The sequence below is a fragment of the Asterias amurensis genome, chromosome 6, assembly GCF_032118995.1.
Source record: "Asterias amurensis chromosome 6, ASM3211899v1".
Taxonomy (NCBI): Eukaryota; Metazoa; Echinodermata; class Asteroidea; order Forcipulatida; family Asteriidae; genus Asterias; species Asterias amurensis.
Genome location: NC_092653.1, coordinates 3,519,363 through 3,542,020, shown reverse-complemented (window position 1 = coordinate 3,542,020; position 22,658 = coordinate 3,519,363). Strand labels below are relative to the sequence as shown.

General features: G+C 37.9%; 1 protein-coding gene across 1 annotated transcript; it reads left to right on the top strand.

Moving 5' to 3' along the window:
• Positions 1-1,972: 1,972 nt before the first annotated feature.
• Positions 1,973-21,565, top strand: LOC139939213 (14-3-3 protein 2-like). Its single transcript, XM_071935007.1, has 7 exons — positions 1,973-2,152; positions 13,834-14,045; positions 14,914-15,026; positions 15,873-16,062; positions 16,563-16,713; positions 17,563-17,647; positions 18,559-21,565. Exons 1-6 carry the CDS (start codon positions 2,083-2,085, stop codon positions 17,604-17,606), a joined length of 780 nt encoding a protein of 259 aa, XP_071791108.1. The 5' UTR covers positions 1,973-2,082; the 3' UTR covers positions 17,607-17,647; positions 18,559-21,565.
• The last annotated feature ends 1,093 nt before the right edge of the window (positions 21,566-22,658 follow it).

The following is a 22,658-nucleotide window of genomic DNA, read 5'->3' as shown; positions in this document are numbered from 1 at the left end:
TTTCGGTAAACAGTATTGTCCAAAGGCCCACACTTCATGTATCACAACTCACATATAAAATAAACCTGTGAAAAATTAGGCTCAATCGGTCATCGGAGTCGGGAGAAAATAACGGGAAAACCCACCCTTGTTTCCGCACGTTTCGCCGTGTCATGACTTGTGTTTAAAATAAATCCGTAATTTTCGATATCGAGAATTGATATTGTTTAACTGTTTTCTCAAAAAGTAAAGCATTTCATGGATTGATATTTCAAGAGAATTCTTTCACCATTAGCTTCTGTAAACCCTGTAAGTTTTTTGTAAGTCTGTGAATTTTTTTTCTCTTTTTCTGTTCCTTATGGCTTTAAAAGGCGTGTATACCTTTGGTAATTTCTCCACAAGTTAATGACCGTAAAAACTCACTTGATAAAGAGTAGGCCTACTGGAGAGCTGTTGATAATGTTATAAAACGGGTTTTGAAAAAACACACCCTTGAAGTATAAGTAGTTTTAGAGAAAGGTAATTTTTTATCCAATAATCTGAATCTGAGCATGATCTGAGACACCATGGCTTTTCTTTAGGCTTTCATTATGTTCTTGCAACTTTGATGTCCAAGGCAAAATTTGCACAGGTGTTATTTTATGCAAACTCAATTGGGATACACCACTGGTCTTTGACATCAGTTACCAAAAGTATTGCATGAGGATGGGCACTGTGGTTTTTTATGTGCACCTATCATATGTGCAAAAATTACTGGCTGGCTTTTGAACAAGTAAAATGAATTTCAAGAAGCAATTTTCAGTGAACTTCCTTCCAAAGGAAACTATGCTATTTCCTGTCCTTCCCACACATGTCCGAGTAGCTAGAATATAAGGGGAAAATCCCTTGAATTTTTATGTCATCTCTTCATGGGAAGGATTTTTATTCATTCTTTTATTATTTTGGTTTTTTAATTTACATCCTAAAACTTGTTTTGCTGCCATTGTAGCGCGGTCGCCGCTTATTACTTTACATTACTAGGGCCTTTTGTGAACACTAATCAATTAAGAGTACATATATGTTTACAGGGATTTACACATGCCTACTCGTGTTTAACCGTTTACATTACGTAATGTAGGAAGTAAAAACGGGAGCTGTCAAAATCAATGCGCGCTCACTCAAATCTTCCATTTTAACTGCTGTTGTGACTGAAAAAAAGACTAATCTGAAAGTGAAAGGTCAACAAACACTCAGCTGCGCAAGAAAATAGTTCGTATAAAATATCGTTTGATCTTGGATGACGCATAAAAGTAAGTTCCCCAGTTAAAACATGATTATTTGATCTCTACGATTTTTTGTTCTCTTCAAAATAAGACTGACATTTAATACAGAAAGTCATTGCTTTTGCAAGTGTTGACATTTCCACATGTAGTTTCCTGAATTGGTTTTGGGTGCTACAAGTTGTATTGCACTGCCTGGCGCATGATGTGATGCTTAGACTCGTTCACCGGCCGTAATTTACAGATTCCATTACGGAAATTTAGCAGACACACATGGATGTAATGAACACAAGTTTGAGGAACGTTTGGGCAACGCCCATGTAGTTCTTTCTTCCATGAACCAATGAACAGGATATATGCGAAAAGGACATACAGGAACTGCCAGTTGTGTCTAAAAAAAAAAAAGAGGGCGCTGTCAGTGGAATCTCTTAATATTTCGGAGATGGGGCGGGTACAGAATTATCCTGGCACGAGATCGTGAAGGTTGTGGTCTTTTAGTTACTAGTGAGATTGTGTTTGTTTAGCATTTTATAAGCTGAGGGGAGGTTAGATTGAAGTCTCCTTGTTATAAATCCCCTTCCCCCCCCCCAAAAAAAAAAAACAACAACAACAACAACAACAACAACAACAACAACAACCCATAAACCAAAAAAAAAACTGCTCACACAGAAGAGCTGCACACAAGTGAATACGCGCAATTCAACAATGCACACCGCACTTCACCGGAACTAGGTTCATCGTTTGGCGGGTCACCGGGTGTGGTTTATCGATTCACTAGCACGGTTACCTTCGATTTTGGCGATAATTGTTTGCATAAAATTCAATTTAATCCCACTTAATCAACATGGAAGAATCCGACAGAGAAGATCTGATATACACCGCTAGATTGGCCGAACAAGCCGAGAGATATGAGGGTAAGAATTGAAGATATTCGTGTAAATTTCGTGAGAATTTAGTTAGTGATCGGCCCATGATAATTGACATAGCTTCTGTGCAGTTGACGATCATCATGTGTGTGGTGTGTTATTTGGGGCCTGTCGACTAGTGATGTGGTATGGCAAGCAGTGCATTGACATGGCATTGCATTTGACTGCATGAGGTAGTCACTAAGCACAAGTGCACATGACAACGAACGCTCAAAATGATTAATTCTTTGATTTTTGGTGACAGTTGTAATAAATGCTTGTTATGTAAAATGATGTTTGTATTGACTATCAATTGTGTTGTTACTTTCGTTTTGCAATTATTTTGTAGATTCTGACCCGACTGACAATACAATGGCAATGCATTTTTTGTCACTCACTCACTTATTGAGTTATTCACTATAATTTATCCTCACGGTATTATGGCTTTTTCTTTGAATTGGGAAAAAAATAATGATGCCAACTGATGCCCTAATTACCTTCATTTGTTTATAAGAAGTATGCAAACATATGTTAAAACTTTATGGACATTGAAATTTTCAAAAATTTACAAAAATAGTAAATAGTGAAAAAAAAGGATGCGGCCCCAAAAAAGGATGCGGGCGGGCAATCAACTGGGTTTTTGGTTTTTTTGGCCTAATGTCCAAAGAATATATAATAAAAAAATTAAATAAAAAGTGTGAATAATTATTGGCTGTCAAATCTGATTTTTATATAATTTTTTTCTTCTTAAAAAAAAAAATATTTATAATAAAGCGTTTAAATAAACAGTGATAATTGAATCACCAAGCCCTTGTTTAAATTTTAGTATTTATAATTATATTGATATGAGGGTTAAAAAAAATCTCAAAGAGTATCAGAAAATGATATGAGGCATATGGCTTCTTTAAGCCTAGATTTTATTTACAGACTGCTCAGCAGAATGTTCAGTCACATGATTTGATCATCGTGAATTGTGAATTGAAATAGTATTTGATGCAACTTTTTCGATGAGCAATTTTTTTTTATATGGCCTCAACATTATGACATATTTTTGTACCTTGTAGAAATCCCTAAAACACCAAACTTTTTGCATTTATTAGTGCAACTAACCAGTGGAGCCTTATGTGTTTCTAAGTTTTGGTCAAGGGAGAGGAGACTGTTTGCTTGGCAAATAAAACCACACAAATTTGATCTAGGGACTGTTTACATCGCGCACAGAGAGGTAAAAGATTTGCCACGATTTTAGGGACACCTTGAAAACAGGACCTCTCACGATATAATAAATATAAATTAAATAAATTGTAATTTGGGCTTGGGCTGGGCTAGACCAAGTAACTGGGGAGCTGTATTCCTTTTTTCCCGAAATTTTTACATCATCGGTATGACCAATGTCAAAATTTCGAAAAAAAGGAATACTACAGCGCCCCAGTTACTGGGCATGCTAGGGCTAGGCCTATTTTCTCATCGTATGAATGAATGAAACAAATTTAATTTTGTAATTTTTATGCAAATGTGTTTTGAACCTTTGTATATGTTATTAAACTTTAAAATTACTTTAATTGTTGAAATATGAGTGACTGTTTGAAACTTTCCTGGACATTTTATTCATCATAGTCATTAGTGCTGGGCGAATAGTGAAATTTTGTTATTCGGATACCGCTGGCCAACTATCCGAAATTAACCGGATACTCGAATAATTTTTTTCGCCACGAGAGGGCGCTATTTAAAAAAATATATTAAAAAAAAATTTTTTTTTGCCAATAGAGGGCACTGTTCATTTGTGAATGAGATCTTATGGGCGGATTGATATTAGTTTAAGACAGTGTCACTCGGTTCATTCATAAAAATGACCGGATCTAATTTAAAGAAGGCGATTTGCTTTTTCTTTTGATCGTGATTGACTCTACGTGAAGGAAAACTTGTGTAATCTTTGGACAAATTACGTCAGAAATGTCATTGTTTTAACTCTTCACGGAGGTGAGCTTAGTAAAATACTTAATTTATACTGTTTTATGCTGTCTTAACAGAAGTTTCATAAGGATTCAGACGAAACATTTATATCCGTTGACGTCCGCGGATATTCAGATAGTTAAAGAATATCCGGTTACTCGGTTGTTATTACAGAATTATCCGGTTTGTACACAGGTATTTGCGCCCTATGCGGATATCCGGTTAAGAAAAAAAAGGCATTCGCGGTTACGGATAGGAAAACCTATTTGCCATTAACCGGATATTCGAATAATTCGCCCAGGCCTAATAGTCATACCCTATCGCGATTCCCGCCGCGCTTGACTGATTTTTTTTCAGAATTGCCGGAAGGCACTGGATGTGTGGGAAAGAAAAGGGGCTTTCAAAGCCCTTTTTTCCATCCCATGAACATGATGCCTTTTGTATGGCCATCCAGTAAAATCAGCCAAGCGGATTGGCGATAAGGTCTGTGTATTTTTATTGTTTTAATTTCATGATTAATTGGTTTGTTTATGATGATGTCCTTGCAGAGCGAAATTACATACTTTGCAAAGTACAGACATTGCTTGATAAATATTGAACCACAGGCCTGCGGCCACTGGCTGTCTCGTGTTTTTTAATTGAATAGTAATTAAAAATAATACCTAAATATGTGTTTATGAGTAGACCTACTGTAGTCCTCTGCTCATTATTATTAAGCAACCTTTTCCACTTCTACAATAAGGACCGAAGGTTAAGTAGAGGGCATCCTACTCAGTCTGAAATAACATTCATCTACATGTCTCAATGTACCACTCAATGCGAGATGATTTATCAAGAATTTGCCCAATCTTCAGCGGGTACCTTACAAACAAGCAATCAAAACTTTCAACAAGCGTGCGCGCAGAGCAGTCACTTTTGCTGAGCCAATCAGCATTGATTTCCAGTGCTTCCCTTCCAGGGTTTAGTGCCGGGAGGTATCAATAGGCACGCTGCCCATTGGTTTAAACATGGCTGACTCATATTGACCTTTGATCCATCACCTTCCAATAAATTCACTTTCATTTAATTTTACAGACAAAAGCTTCAAACTCTCAATAGATATAATGTTTCTTTCCATGATGCCTGCCAGCTTGAAATTTTGTCACACCCAATGATGGGCTTTTGGGGAATTAGAACTTTTATGAAAAAGGGTTTGTCATAAAGATCATTTTTATTTGGAACTTTAAAACATTATAGGCATTTATAGTTGTTTAAGGAGTGCCAATATCAAATCAAGAAGTTTAGTTAAGTTTTTTTTTAACTGTGGGGCATAGTTGACCCAAATTGTTTGTTGTATAATGTGTTTTTTTTGTTTTTCATTTCGGCCCAAATTTTCGCGAATTACATTCGTGGATTGCCCCAAGACGCTTGCTTGTGAATGGGGAAATCCTCCTGCTAACTCTTTCTTGCTCTATGCTCTTACAACCCCAATTCCTATTTTTATCAAATTGTCTATTAGTAAAGAATTTAGAAGAATTTTTGCTAGCAGGTCAGTTACACTTTGTTAGCACAGGGTCAGAAATTCCAATCTTATCTTAAGTCCAACAATTTAGTGTGGAGTGCAAGAGGAGAAAAGGAAATGAGATGTGGAGTGCAGGATAGTCAAATTGCTTAGTCTGTCAAGGGTTTAAAGACGGTGTGGCATGGGGTCAGTCTGATAGTGTGCGTAGAATATGTGGGGAATTTTGTGGTAAGTTGGAGCATGGTTGGAGTAAGCACTGCACACATGAATAGGAAATGACAAGGTCAGGACCTTAACAAATAAAAACTCTAGAGTGGTTGTCTTTTAGAGCATGACTATACCACACTGAGTCTGTGACCACTCATCAATCATTATGAGAACTTTCAAAGGAGCTTGAAGTTGCCCATTAATTGTGCAGGGTTTACTGACAACTCTAAACCAGTGAACGAGCAAAATGCTATGCAAAATGTGTCAGTTGCTATTCAAAAATCATCATTTTGCTACTCAATGTTACCATTCAGTAGTGTGCACAAAATTTGTTCAGTCAAAATATTTTGCTATGCAAAATACTGGGTGAAACCGTTTCCTGCTATTAACCAGTTACATTTGAAGACTTCTTATTGTATGAATTAACCTTTTCAATTCCATACCTCCTTCTAAAAGTTCAAGTGGGGAAAAAACCCTGCCCCATTGTAGGTCTGATGAAAGCCTTGGGTAACGAGACCCATGGTCCATTGTAGATTTCCTTGGAAATTCAAGTCCTGTAAAGGTGTTTAAATTCAGGCCATTGCAACCAAAATTCATGCAGACACCTCGGCCTCATGGAATACTACTCGAGACTGAGAGCTCTAATCCATTTTCAATGGAAACAAATTCAGTGACTCATGCAATGTACATGCGAAGAATTTCACAACTAAACCAGGCGTTTTGTGGAGTGGCTGGGTTATCATTGTAAAGCTAGGAGAGAAGTAGAAATTGGGAACATCATCAGTCAGTGACACATGACCCTTTGATGTATTAGAGTTCACTTGATTAAAGTATTTTCTTTTTAAATCAGAATAATATAGTCATGCTATGTACACATGTACTTCGCTGTGCTCATACGCATAAAAAATAGTTACACATTCTTGGAGGGCGTAAGGAAAGGAAACACAAACTACTGAAAATTTGTTTCGAGAATTTTTATCAGACAGTATTATGGTGGCCCTGAAGGGACACAGCCAGTCGTGAATATTTTCGCGACGTCGTATATTTATTCACGACAAGTTGCGAATATTTTCGCGACGTCGTATATTTATTCACGACAAGTCGCGAATATTTTCGCGACGTCGCGAATATTTTCACGACTAGTCGCAAATATTTTCGCGACGTCGTATATTTATTCACGACAAGTCGCGAATATTTTCGCGACGTCGCGAATATTTTTACGGTTGGGAATATTTTCACGACTAGTTGCAAATATTTGTTACGACGTCGTGAATAATTCTGCGACTAGTCGTGAATAAATTCGCGACTAGTCGTAAATATTTTTTCAGTAGCTTGAGTGTGTAATTCTTACACGGCACGCGTAGAGAGCCAAGCTATGAAGATTGTAGCCACTCAGCTATGTGTATGGGGCCCATGTTTTATCCAGTAGAATTGTTATCGAAGTTCGAAAAAACAGTGTCTGACTTTCATCAATATTTCGGGGGTTTTCAAGGTTGAATTACTCCAAACCCAAATAATTCTGAATGCCAAAGGATTAATCTTTCAGTTTAACTTGGTGGGGGATTACGTGATGCGTTGCACCCTGCCGTGACGGAACGAACTCGCGTTTCAAAGTTGGAAATAACAACGCAAATTGCTCTAACATTTCAGGTAAAAATTGTCAAATTTATTTGCTGAAATTGTCAACACATTATAATTAAACTTATCATTGGGTTGTTTGTAAAATTTACCTCGGGTGACATATAACGTTATGTTTTATCTGAAGAGTGAAAGTGCCAACGTTTATTGCCTAGCATAGGATAGCCTACTTCTACTAAAGTACTAGTAAAACTATAACGTCAGGCCTCGTAGGCCTACCGTAAGGGCCATACGTCAACGTTAGTTTTGTTTAAATAACCCACCATCGATTTGCAAGAGTCGGAATTCTCCTCCGGATCCATCATCGTACGGGACAGCTTTCAGCTTAGTCTTACTAAGCCGTCAACGTGAATACAGTAATTACACACTCAAGCTACTGAAAAAATATTCGCGACTAGTCGCAGAAATATTCACGACGTCATGAAAATGTTCGCGACTAGTCGTGAAAAAATTTGCGACTAGTCGTAAAAAAATTCGCGACTTGTCGTGAAAAAATTCGCGACTAGTCATGAAAAAATTTGCGACTTGTCGTGAATAAATTCACGACGTCGCAAAAATATTCACGACGTCGCAAAAATATTCAGGGCCACCATACAGTATGGGATAGGGCTAAAAAATATACAAAATTTGTCTGCTTGTTTTTAGTTTATCCGCCAAATTTAATTAACTAAATAATAAAATCTTAATTTTTCATTATTTACTCTTGCAGACTGTCTGTCGTTTTCAGTGTACATTTTGTATATTTTTGTCTCAGATTTACTGAGTTTTAATAATGTAGTTTTATGCCTGTTTTAATATTGGATGTTGCTGGCTGCCAAAGGCGCCCTAGTCCTTATGCATATACGCTTCTTGAGCATGCCCAGTAACCTTCTAAATAATTATTGTAATATTAATAAGGATAGTTTGACCCGGTTCACTGGAATTCAAAAGACAAGAACCGAATCTCTCACTTCTGTGTACACTTGTTACTGCCGTGACTATAGTGTTGAACTCTCGGTTTAGCTTTCGGTATGGTTGTGCTCTGATTTATGTCAAAAGTTCCTGGTTCCTTTTTCCCAATGGTTGTCAAGGTGCCTAACGTGCGCTTATATTATAGGCTTGTCAGGTCATGCAAGGGAATGTTTAATTCAAAAGGAGCTAATTCATCGTTCACCATTTAGAGAACACAATCGATCTTACTCAATGCCATTACTGAACGCCACCAAAATGTGGTCGGTGATCACAATAGACTAGCTACAGGGGTTGCTTTTAGCCCAAGGATACTGAACAGGAAATGTAGTGCTAAAATTGCTGGGACAAAAAATGTTCAGACTTTTATCTAAATTCAGACTTGTTCGTGTAGCGAAGAATTTACCTGCTATCTTTTCTGCGGATATAAAAAATGTCAGTTTTGTTGGTCTTTTTAAACAAGCACTGAGGACTGGATACTGTTTCAAAAAGCTGCTTTAAATCCATAACACACTAAATAGTAGGATTTGAAACTGCATGGTGGAAATACGATATAGAAAGGTTTGCGGTAACACCAAGAAATGACTATCTCTAATGACATGAATGAGTTGGGGTGGTTCGGAAAAGAACCGTTGGTTTCAACTCAAAAGTGGTATCTTATAGTGCTCATATCCGTCACTCAGTGGTGCTAAATGCACTTTTTAAAACATTCAGTATTTTCCTGCAAGGTATTGTGGAGCTATGTTTATGAAGTATGAAACCTTTTCCTTTCCCATGCACCATGTAATGGTTGACAAGGTGCTGTGGCGCCATATGCTGCCAATCCAGCCAGGAACACCAGGGTGAACCCCCTTCTCTTTTTCGAGGAGCGCACTGGGTTCTTATACACACACTGGACCTTTGGCGTTGGGCGCTCTGTTTGTTTTATAGCGCCATGTAAATGCTTTGTAGCAGTATTACTTCTATTATTGTCTACAAGGGGTTATCAAAAGGTGGAAATACCAACATTTCAAAATACCTCCTAGATAGAATGTGGAGCCTCCCTTTTCATCAGGAAGTCCCAACCCTACACGTAATGATTTTTTTAACATTCGGGCTATTGCGGTTAAAGGTAGTGTGTACAAGATTGGAATGGTAGAGCTGACAAAATTGTCACAGATAGTGTGTGTGAATACAACATTCATGAGATAACCAAACTTTTGGGCATGCACAATTTTCACCATGTATATAATGCATTGTCCTTAGACCTTAATTTTGGTTTAACATTAGAAATCAGTTTATTGCATTTACTTCAGGTTTTCATACAGTTTTATTTTTAGTATGAACTTCATAATCAGTAAACTTCTAGACTGAAATTAAACAATTGGTGTTCTTTTCTTTTTTAGCAATCCTCATCAACCTTTACAGTTAAAGGCAGTGGCACTTTTGGTAGTTACTTAAAATAACAACAGATTAAGCCCAAATGTTCATAGGTTTGTTATGTAAGTCAGGCCTAGAAATCCGACGCGAATCCGCGAATCGATTCGCGCGAAGATTCGCGCCCGGCGAATACGCCGCGAATCTGAGTAGATTCGCGTGAAATTGCCAGCATTTAGAAGGGGAAAATCACTTTCTCGGCTTTACATTTGGGTCAACATGAATTTTTTTAGTTCCGTTTAACCGACATAAAGTTAGTTTTTAAAAACATTCACGTCGCTGTCGAGTCGAGTCATCGTCTGATCCTTACTCCTAAACGGCCGTCATTGTTCGTCACACACCACGCACTCCCTGCCTGTAATACACGATGTAGTTCGGTTGAATTTAAGTCGTTGGTAAACACAAGCCAAGGACCGGAACAGTTATTGGTTCCAGCCCAAAAACGAACCCCAGTATATTTTGTTTTATCCTGTCCGCGGATTGGTTGATAGCGCAAAAGATCCCGTTTTGGACGAATAGTCTCCCTGGATAGTAAGCTCACGGAATTAATCTGCTTTTATACACGTGGAAAAACACGATGCACAAACTACATGGTGCCGAGTATCCCATCGCTACACACACACACACGGTCGACCAAAGTTCAGTCTAACCAACATTCTGATCTGCACGCTGTGATTGGCCGTTGACGGCAGTTGGTAGTTCCATATTCACGATATTCTTGACTAGAATTCAGTGCAGTACACGTTCACCAACGGAGTAAAGAAATGCTGCACACTGTGCATTACGCCTGCAGATTGTGCACAATGCACAGCCTTGGAGAAATTCTAATAACACGAACAACTTTTGCCGACAGAAGGCGTTATTGCGGGGCAAAGTTCATTGAATTATTTCTCAGTGACCGATCGTTGATTCTCAAAGATTTCGTTGCAAACGGAGTTCAAGACATGTTCAAAACAACCGATCCTCAACTCTCGAATTCATAGAATTATTTTTGATGGAAAACGGATGATTTAGGGCATGAATTAAGAGATAAAATCGTCCAAAAACGCAATTCTAAGGACTTCACCTATTACACATTTTTTTTTTTTTTTTTTTTTTTTCTTTTTTTACACGTTACAAAATTTGGTGTATTTAATACACGCGATTGAAACAAAAAGTTAAGAGAAACCCCTGTTATGTCTTCTCATAATTACTTTATTTTCAAAACACTTCATGTAGCAAATATTCATGTAAAAATATATGCAATAAAACAGAAATTCTCCCCAAAAATATGCGAGAATCCTTCCCCGAAATTTAGGAGAATCTTGGATTCTCGCGAAATTCTTCAGCGAGAATCCATTTTGATTCTCGCGGAGTCAAGCGAACTTCTAGGCCTGTAAGTAAGCAACTTGTCAACTTGTCAACTCTACCAATCCTAACATCTTTAAACTCGGAATGTACATTAAGTACTGCCCCCCCCCCCCCCCCTTGTAATGCACCTTGTTAATTTGCTAAATTCACCGAGTCTCACCGTCTCTATTACAATGCACATTGTAAAATTCACCAATTGTGCTCCATTGTGAATTAATGGATTCAGAATGATGGGTCTGACACAGGGATCAACCCTTAACACAGTTTGCCCGGCATACATTTTCTTGTAAAAGCTGCTACATGTACATGCTACAACATTTAGTGAACACCACTTCTCAACTTGCTCCATGGGCTACAAGTGTCAAAATCTTATTTAAAATGTGCATATTTTTTTTTCTCGGATGTGAGTTTTAATTTTGTTTCAGTTTTAATTTTAATAATTTGTATCAACAAATTAGTATGTTTTTGTTTTGTTTTTTTTGTTTTTATTTCCAGAAGAGTTTTGTATATAAAAATTGTAAAAGAACTTTTGATTTCACTGTAAAATATAGTCTTTGTTGAAGTTTTTTTCTTCCCTTGTTTTTGATATGCGCCAGTCTTAAACAATCTATTGACCAAGTCTAAGAACAGACAAACAACATTATGTACATCTCATTTGTTTTTAGCAGTGAAAAGACCGCCAGTTCACACATTACAACACGCTTTGTTACTCCGGGGCCCATTTTCATAGAGCTGCTTAAGCACAAAAAGTAGCTAAGCACAGCAAACTTATGCTTACCAGAATAAGGTTACCAGCTAAAATACCATGCCACATGTACAATCTGTGACTGGTGGTATCCTGCTTATTTTGGCTGAGCAGGCAATTGTAAAGCAATATTTTCAGCTCTGTGCAATTGGGCCTTGGTTCTAGAGATGACTCCAAATTGCCTAGAAACTTCCTGTTATCAAGGTCACTGCATTGTCATTCAGATTGGTTGATATCATGATTGAAAGGATGTGTATAACATTGATAAAAAAAAATATTTTACACGATACGAAGATAGTTATGGTGGAAAACTTTCCTTAAATATATTTTTGCTGGAAATGCAATTTAGTTTTTGAGTGGTGAGTAAAATAAGTAGTTTTTCTTGAATTGAGTGAAACTTTTCAGGTATTTTTTTCCCCATTTTTTGTGGGTGTAACTCCAATGATTGATTGAGCTTAAAGCCATTGGACACTTTCGGTACCCAAAAAAATAAAAAAATCACAGATTTACAAATAATTTACAGGGTTTACAGAAGGTAGTGGTGAAAGACTTCCAGTGAAATATTAGTCCATGAAATGCTTTACTTTTTGAGAAAAAGCAGTAAAACAATATAAATTCTCGATAGCGAGAATTACGTATTTATTTTAAACACATGGCATGACATGGCGAAACGTGCGGATACAAGGATGGGTTTTCCTGTTATTTTCTCCCGACTCCGATGACCGATTTAGCCTAAATTTCCACAGGTTTGTTATTTTATATAGAAGTTGTGATACACGAAGTGTGGGCCTTTGAAAATACTGTTTACCAAAAGGGTCACATCAAGTGTTCATACTCTATGGACTATTACCAATATTACACATTTGCTTTAAAGAATGTATATTGCTTTTTTAACATTTACCAATGTTATGATGTAGCATTGGTTTGTAGAAGAGCAGGTTTATTTCAACCCTTTAATTTTCATTAAACATATTCAGCCCACCAACCTGTGAAAATTTAATTAAACGAGGTGATAAAAAAATTGGGCATGGATGAGAGAGAGTGAGAGGTAATGTTTTCTCAGGGATTTCGTACACGTTCGACGCGTGCTCCAACACGGTAGTAATACATGTACGTACATGTCAACGGAATATGCACCGTGTTCGCTTTTAATCAAATTATATCAATTTGTTTTTGTGGGTCATTACCGAGCATATGTTGATTAGTTTAAACAAAATTTATCATGAAAAGTTTCCGTTTCCTGTTGTCATGAGATGATTTTTAATACTTTGAAAAGGGCACCAAGGCTAAGACCAAGGGCAATGGAGGCCATGCTGCATGTAATTCCAGGCCTGGACTTCAGTTCTGCCCCTTCTGTCCCTCAATTTGTGATTTCATACACAGACCGGTATGCTTCGTTTTTGGAATAATAATACTAATAATAATAATAATAACATTATTATTACCTGGTCACTGGGCCTCATTTCACTCCTTAATCCATCTCAGCTCCCTGGTGGTGAGTATACAGCCTTGTGCAACATTAATATGCGCTACTCGGCTAAATCGATCACAAGAACCATCTCTGCCCTCACAGGTACCCATTTACCCCTGGGTGGAGAGAAGCAATTATAGTTAAGTATCTTGCTCAGGGACACAAGTTACACGACCGGGATTCGAACCCACACTTGACTGAACAGAAGCACCAGAGCTAGAGTTCGATGCTCTTATCCACTCGGCCACAACACCCCATAAGAGCACCAAGGCATTTTTTGCTTGGTAAAAGGACACCCTATAATAAGGAAATTGTTAGTTTCTACTGGAGCATTTTAAGGGCACCAAGGCAATGACAAGGGGGCATCCAGGCAATCGCCTTTGTTGCCTCCTTGAAGTATCAGGCCTGCATACAGGAGAATGTTCATGCCAATGATGAGTTTCTTTTTTATTTATTCATCACAGATATGGTGGAGGCCATCAGTAAGCTGGTGAAGCGCGGACATCAGCTCACACCGGAGGAACGTAACCTGCTCTCCGTCGCTTACAAGAACGTCATTGGCGCACGACGGTCTGCATGGCGGACGATCAACACGGAACAGGATAAAGAGATGGCAAAGCCGGAGGGCAAAGGGGATCCCTTCAAAATTGCACTAGCCAAGGAATACCGTATTGAGGTTTGTTAACTGCTTAGCACATGTAAAACTGTCAAACTGAGTTTTAATATTATGTCGTTTTTGTTTTTTTAAGGATGCTTGATAACTTTTGCTTAAAGCCATTGGACACTTTCGGTAAACAGTATTGTCAAAGGCCCACACTCCGTGTATCACAACTTATGTATAAAATAACAAACCTGTGAAAATTAAGGCTCAATCGGTCATCGGAGTCGGGAGAAAATAACGGCAAAACCCACCCTTGTTTCCGCATGATTCGCCGTGTCATGACATGTGTTTAAAATAAATCTGTAATTCTCGATATCGAGAATTGATATTGTTTTAATGTTTTCTCAAAAAGTAAAGCATTTCATAGAATAATATTTCAAGAGAAGTCTTTCACCATTACCTTCTGTAAACCCTGTAAGTTATTTGTAAATCTGTGAACTTTTAATTTTTTTTCTGTACCGAAAGTGTCCAATGGCTTTAAAGGCAAACTATACCTTTGGATTTTGGAACCGTTCAATTGTTTTAATCCTATATCAATTCTGATGTATCAATAAAACTGACGTGTAAAAAAATTTCATTTCAAAGATGGTTGCGTTTTTGATAACAATATGACCGAAAAATTGGAATACACACACTGAGAAGCGTTACTGACAGTAACGCTTCTCAGATTCAAATTTGGTGGCATAACAACTTGTTTTTTTTTACATACACTGTAACCCCTTTTCTTCCAAGTGAAATATTATCAAAATGCTCTATCCTATCGAAAGTTGCTGTAGGCTTCTAACCAAAAGTTGTCATTGCCATAAATTAATAAGAGTAATTACCAAATGTATGCTTCCCTTTAAAGTTTGCAATCCTTTTGTACTTTTGTTTTCGTTTCTAGATCGAGAAGGAATTATCGGACACCTGCTACGAGATCCTAAAGGTGTTAGACGAGCATCTAATCACAAACACAAAAGAAGATGATTTTGAGTCAAAGGTCTTCTACCGTAAAATGTAAGATCAAAGACAAAACTACAGAATTAAAAATTGAGCTGAACCTTGCGCAATTTCGTAAAGCATGTAAGCACAAAAACTTGCTAAGCACAGAAAACTCTACAAAATTAGATTACAAGCCAAACTACGTACATTTCTATGACTGGTACCCCACTCATTTCTTGCTTCTTCAGCTCAACAGCTATGAACTTAGGCCCTGATTAAACCTTTGAAAAACTGGGTAACTTTATTTGAAAAAAACATTTTGAAATAAGTTTCACAAATAAACCAGTTCGTAATACCAGTAGAATTTGAGGCTTCGAGGGGCTGTGTCGTCATGATCAAAGCAGGGCCCAATTTCATAGAGCTGCTAAGCACAAAAATTTGCTAACCATGACATTTTTGCCTCGATAAAAACAGGATTACCAACCAATTTTCCACATGATTTTCAGGATGAGCAAACAACAGCTGAATACCAGTAACAAGCAATATGCAACAAATGGAAATTTGGTTGGTGATCCTGTTTTTATCAAGGAAGAAATTTCATGCTCAGCAAATTTTTGTGCTAAGCAGCTCTATGAAATTGGGCCCTGGACTGTAGCTGTACGTGAAACTATGAACTCTCACCCACTTACTTAACGTGGTGTCCTCCCTTCTATGAAGAGCAGTGTGCGCCCAATTTTTGTTATTTTATTTTACTGCTCATTTTAACATCAAAAACTTACTAAAATTTATCATAAAAGTAAACAATCTATAAATTAAAAAAAAAACAGACTCGAAAGAAAGCGTGGTGGTGAAACAAGTTTTTTTGACAGGTTTGGAGACCACATGTTTTGATGTTTTGGGTTTATTTTGTATTGTTTTTAGGAAAGGGGATTACTTCCGCTACCTGTCCGAGTTCAGTGACGGAGACAAAAGAAAAGAGCAGTCTGAGAGCAGCCTTGCCGCTTACAAAGACGCAGCAGCAGACGCTGATAATCTGATTGCCACACATCCCATCCGACTTGGTCTGGCGCTCAACTTCTCCGTATTCCACTACGAGATCATGAATAACCCGGTAGGACACTCAGGCTACAAGCCTCCTGCGAGTTAAATTTTAGTAACGCTCTATTGATCCAATTGATGGGCTCAACTTCAGAGAGCTGCTTTAGCACAAAAAGAAACTAAGCCCAACAAAATTGTCCTCATCAAAATAAGGTCACCAGCCAAACTACCATGTCAGGTATACAATTTGTGACTGGTATCCTGCTCATTTCTGCTTAGCAGAAAATTTTGCTACAAATTATCTGCTTAGCCAATAGAAGCAGGATACCAGTTACAGATTGTACAAGTGACATGGTAATTTGGTTAATAACCTTATTCTGGGCCCAATTTCATAGAGCTGCTTAAGCAAACAAATTCATGCCTAGTAAAATCAGATTACCGGCCAAGACTCCACTCAATTGTTATGCTAAGTAATTACCAGCTAAATACCAGTTGCAAGCAATGTGTATGGCATGAAATTTTGTACAGTAACATGTGTAAAATAAGCAACAAATTTTTTGTTATCACTCGAAGGAAGCGGCATGCAAGCTGGCCAAAGACACCTTCGACGACGCATTGAAGGAACTGGACAAGGTCCCTGAAGATAACTACAAGGATTCCACGCTGATTCTGCAGTTGCTAAGAGACAATCTGACCCTCTGGACGTCAGAGGGGGAGTCCGATGGTAAGTCTGGGGGAGGGTGTATGGGTGGGGGAGCATGATGCTGGGTTGACTGGTTGCCCTTTTGATAAAAAGGGGGAGATACATTTTTTTATTATGAGATATCACTTAACATTACTAGACCGAACGGCCACTTCAAGGTTAGAGCTACACTTTATAACTGATTTGGGCTATCGACCCAAATCAACCATCCTGAGGCTTAAAGCCATTATACACTTTCTGAACAGAAAAAAAATAAAAGTTCACAGATTTACAAATAACTTACAGGGTTTACAGAAGGTAATGGTGAAAGAAATATGATTCCATGAAATGCTTTACTTTTTGAGAAAACATTAAAACAATTATCAATTCTCGATAGCGAGAATTACGGATTTATTTTAAACACATGTCATGACACGGCGAAACGTGCGGAAACAAGGGTGGGTTTTCCCGTTATTTTCTCCCGACTCCGATGACCGATAAGAGCCTAAATTTCCACGGGTTTATAATTTTATATATAAGTTGCGATACGCGAAGTGTGGGCCTTTGGACAATAAGGTTTACCGAAAGTGTCCAATGGCTTTAAGCGGGGTTATCCCCTTCACAGTCGGTAAGGATGTAGGTATGGGTATCATCCACTAGGAGCCTGGCTGGTAGAGCAGAGTGCAATACCTTCCCAACTTTCTACAAAGCACTTATTGTTAAGTGCCTTGCTCAAGGACACAAATTTGATATGTCTGGGTTTTTCCTGTTATAAGGAATTTGCTTGGCCTCTTCAAGAAAGAAATAAGAGGTCTGATTTTCTTTTGAACAAGTTTAAACAAGAAGCTGTAACATATTTCTTTCTATATTTATTCCTCATTTTATCAACAGAAACCAAATTAGAAGATGTTGAAGACCAACAACAAGAATCTTAAACTAGCATTATTATACAGGTCAATGGGGAGACGGATCAAATGTGAGTAAAAGATCTTCAATTTCCGACTCATTGGATTTGAGAGTTAGAGTTACCATGTGGACAGTTTCACGGTTAAAGGCTGAGTCACACTGCAGCAATATCGAAAACCATAACATTCACAGCGCAAGGAGAACGCATTATATTGGTTGAATTTCTCCACGCAGAATACGCGCACGTTCATTCAACCAATCGAGGGCGTCAGTGGTTAACCTTCTCGTTTTCGTTCTCGTTATCAAGGCTAGTGTGAACGGGCCTTAAAGGAACACATTGCGTTGGATCGGTCGAGTTGGTCTTTGAAAAGCGTTGGTAACCTTTTGTTTTAAAATGCATATGGGTAGAAAGATGTTGTAAAAGTAGAATACAATGATCCACACAAACATGCTTCAAAGTGCACGGTTTTCCTTTACCTCGTCGACTAACACGGTCGGCCATTTTTATTCCCATAAATGGCCGGCCTTGTTAGTTCACAAAGTAAAAGGAAAACCACGCAATTTCGAGGCAAATTTGCGTGGGTCATTATATTCTACTTTTAAAACATCTTTCTAACCATGTATTTTATAGCATACGGCTACAAACGCTTTTTATAGACCAACTCGTCCGATCCAAGGCAATTTTTCCCTTTAAAGGAACTTAAACTTTTTTCAAGTCCCCACCCAACACCAAAAAAAGCATTGGTAACAAATATTATGTATCATCCTACAAGTTGTGCCTAACAGCCCGATAAGCTAGCATTTACTTGGGATAAAACAAGTGCAAATAGTATCCTAAACACAAATTTTTTTATTCCAAAATAAGGTTACCAGCCAAATCACCATGTAGCATTTACTGGTTGTGACTGTTTTCAACCTCTGAGGATAGTCAGTCAACAAGACCTATCTTTTGAACCTTTTTGTTTTGTTTTCTTCGTACAGAGGAAGAGACTTCTAGGCTGTGGACCATCAACCCGGACATTCCTTCAATTTTTTTAGAAAGGAAACTCCTCGCCCTTGGATGAACGCTTCCGTTAAATGAAGCAAACCCTGTCAGTCTCCTCTACTTGGATCTGCCTAAAATATTTAAGGTTTTTTTGTTTTTGTATACTATAATCCACAACTACTGTTTCTACGTCAAATAAACAAAAAGGGAGTGGGATTCGGTTAATGTGTCGCTACATTTTCATAGGTAATACTCCACTCTAAGGGTGTTCTTACAAAATATTTGTCTCAGGAAGAGCTTTGCTTTGTTCAGCTGGTTCTTAGAGCTTTGCTTGTTTCAGCTTGTTCTTTTCGGCGCAGTTGTGAATCATGAATGGCTTGAAAGCTTGATTTTGTGGAAATACTTAAAAGAAGGAAGTGAATTTCGTTACCGCGATACCTCCCAAATCCTTCAGTATCCTTTTTTTCGAAATGAAGGGTTGAGAAAAACTGAGGGCTGTAGTCCTTATGACGATTGCTTGTCGCTCTGTCAGGCATTCCAATCGTATCCATCTCTAGACATGAGCCGAATTTCAAAAAGCTGTTAAGCAGATAATACTGCGAAGCAAATCTTTAGTGGGGCACGAGTCACAACAATGTAAACTTTGTGATTTTGGCTGGTTACCTGTTTCCGTTAAGCAATACTTTTCTGTGCTTAGCAAGTTTTTGTGCATTCAGACTTTATGACATTGGGCCATGTTGGTATGAAGTGACTTAGGAGAGGAGGATATTGGAGGATTGAGGTCACCTGTAGGCGAAAGGGCCTTGGGAGTATTGCATGAGGGACGTTACGATGGGTATAGTCAGTTGTTTCAGCCCGAGTCTTGGCTTTTCACCGATAGGGTTTGTCTTCCTAACCTTTCTCTCAACGTTCTTTCATATATCGTCGTTGTCAGTGCAAAAATGTCATTCCTCCTAAATTAGCACTTGCATTACCTGCAAGTTTTTGAAATTGTCAAAATGTTGTATCTTCGCTTAAATGTATGCCTCGAGTTATGGCGTTTGTGCACAGAGCATTTTCATGCAAGAAACAAGCTTTTATGCTAAAATGATATGCAAAGTTTTTTGCTTGTGCGAGTAAGAGGTTTTATGCGAAATGGAAATACAACGTTTTTCTATGGAGCATTTTGTTGCGAGATAGAATGATTTATACAAAATTGAGGTACAATTGTTTTGCACAGAGCATTTTTGTGCGAGATACAAGGAGTAATGCAAAATGGATGTACAAAGTTTTTGCACAGAGCAGTTTTGTGCAAGATATGCGGATTAATACAAAATGGATTTACAATGTTTTTGCTCTGACACAACGATAGAACACTTTTTGAAATATACGTTTTCCTCATAGTGGTGCTCTTGGAGGACGTTTTCCCACCCCTCTTAGACAAAAGTTTAGGTCTTCGATATTTTTTTAAACTTTGAAGTGTGTTTGTGCCATCTTGCAAATGTCACTCAGGTGGTGATGTTTTTTTGTGCTTGAGGGTTTATTGGATGACATGTTTGTTTGTCTTTTTTGTTAATTTTGTTTGTTTGTTTGATGGGGGGTGTTTGTTTGTTTGTTTGTTCGTTTTTCTTTGAGCATAACATACACCTTGTCATTAAAACAAGAGTTTTAATCGGTAATCTTAACAATAATAACCAACAAAAATAAAATATGGAAATTGGATCTAAAACAACCTTGTCCTATATTTGCTTTATTTTTGATATTTTGTTGTTACTGAAACTTCCTTGATACACAGGAAAAGTGGAGTTGTTTTTAACTAGAGTGGCCTCCACGCCTGTTGCGTACAGCACCATATATTTGTTATAACTGGCATCATATTTGGTATGTTTAACTATTTGGGTTGATTAACTATGCTTTTGCTACAGTTCTTTTCAGAGATTGTTTTTTTATACTACCTAATTTAAGAAATGTATTAATTATTGAAATTGAGAGTCGGTTTAATTATCATTATAAGAGGATCGAAGAGTTACTTGAATCAAACATGGCTACCACCAGCCAACAACTTTGGTGTCACCAGCAAAGTCCCATCTTCACTATTAAAGCGTTTTTACTCATTGATTGCAGCATCTGTTGTTTTGCGAGAATACTTGAAAACGATGACATTGGCCACTGTGTTTACCTGCAGAATATATTTCTCTGTTTTTTTTTTTTGTAATAACGGCAGCTGTAATATGGTGCCTAGTTAAGTGTGGTAATATTTTTGGATTGATTATTTTTTGATAAAAACATGGCAAATTTGTTATCAACCGTTTTCTACTTTTTTTTTTTTTTGAGTGACCGTAGATGTAGTATTTGTGTTTCCTTTTCCCACAATGCTGTAGCTGGTTTTACGAGTTTTAAAACTTCAAAGAAGTACACTCAAGCAACCAGATTTCAGTTGCTATTTTGTTTTGTCACGCTTCTCCTGAAAAGCTCAGGAAAATGATTTGATACTTTTCTTTTTAAAAATGAACCTTCAGTGACTGGAAACAAATAGGAGTTTCCTGATTTCAGGAATGTTTCCCAATTGGCTTTGGAAGAGTTTCACAATCCGACAAGGATTGACTTTGAAGGGATGGAAGAAAAACGACACTCTAGAGATGTAGAGTGTAAATGGTCTAAGATGTAATATCCTCGCCACATTTAAAACAAAATAGCCCATATGCAGGTCCCAATTTGTGTGATCGACAAGCAGTGGATTCCGAGTGAAATTTGAGACCAATTATCATTGGCTTATTGATTTTTTGCAAAATGTAGTGTTTTAGTTCCATCCTTTTCAAGTACTCCTAAATATTTTCTTTTTTATCTTATTCCTGCGTAAAAATATATGTCCGTGTTTTACCTTCAACACAAATGCAACAACATTGTAAACAAACTCATTAAGGAAATTTTTGTGCATTAGTAACATCTCTCCACTCTCTCTCTCTTTCGATTTTTTAAAATGTGAGCTTAAATGTCAATAAACATGCCTGTTACTGAATACTGGGTAATGTGTTATTTGCGTTTTCTTGTTAGGAGATCCATACTTTTCAGGCAGCACACATATCTTACAGTAGTTCGATATACACAATTGTTATCCCTGTCTATTGGGCATACTACGATCTTTGAACTTAGGGGCATAAGCTTAGAAATGAGGGGTCGATTGCTCTATGGTCCAACATAATACTGGGTCCGCCCGAGAAGGTGCACATTTTTATAAACCTGGGTGAAGAGAAGCAATTATGGTTAAGTGCCTTCTTCAAGGACAAAAGACTAATTACCCGAAATGACTTGTAGAGTTAATTGCTTTTTCACAACAATTCTCTTGAGAGTGTTGCTTGGTGCGTTGTCTTGGTTCCAAGACCACTGATGTTGCGCGGTCGCACACAACCAACGTTCCAATCTACATGTATATAAACGGCAAACTGTACACGCTTGTTAAACATGGAGGGCGCTTTGGATTCCGATGTTGGGGGGAAAAGAACACTAGTAACAGCACCCTCTATGTTCATTCATTACAAACGTGTACAGTTTGCCGTGCATATAGATTGGAACGTTGGTTGTGTGTGACCACGCAACATCAGTGGTCTTGGAACCAAGACTACTCTGTGCGAGACTACAGGGCCCAACATCATGGCTCTGCTTACCGCTGTATCTTTGCGCTTACGACCACTATTTTCCGCTTATGTGCAAGTACCAATTTCCACACTAGCTGTGTAAGCGTATTTAATGCCTAGTAACAAGCCAAGATTCCCTGTTGACCCGTGAAGAATGCTTGACGTAAGCGCGGAACTCCCTGCTTCCGCAAGCGCTGATTCTTTGCTTACGGTAAGCAGAGCCATGAAATTGGGCCTTGCCCTTGCAAATATTTTGGTTCAATTGGGCAGCAGTCGGGAGACGGCAATATCAAGTGTGTAGTGTAATCGAATGAGAGCATGTAAAACAGTGTCACGTGTTTGTTCACAAGTCTATCCCACAACCTGATTATTTGACCTGTGATTCAGATTTTCGGATTCGGATGGTGGGAAGTCAAGCTTTGCATGTAATTATCTGTCCACAGGGGCCCAATTTCATAAAACAAATTTGCTTAGCACAGAAA

Coding starts and splice junctions, on each gene's coding strand:
- LOC139939213 (XM_071935007.1), top strand. CDS start 2,083: ATGGAAGAATCCGACAGAGAAGATCTGATATACACCGCTAGATTGGCC. Junction 2,153..13,833: donor ACAAGCCGAGAGATATGAGG/GTAAGAATTGAA, acceptor TATTCATCACAG/ATATGGTGGAGGCCATCAGT. Junction 15,027..15,872: donor AAGGTCTTCTACCGTAAAAT/GTAAGATCAAAG, acceptor TATTGTTTTTAG/GAAAGGGGATTACTTCCGCT.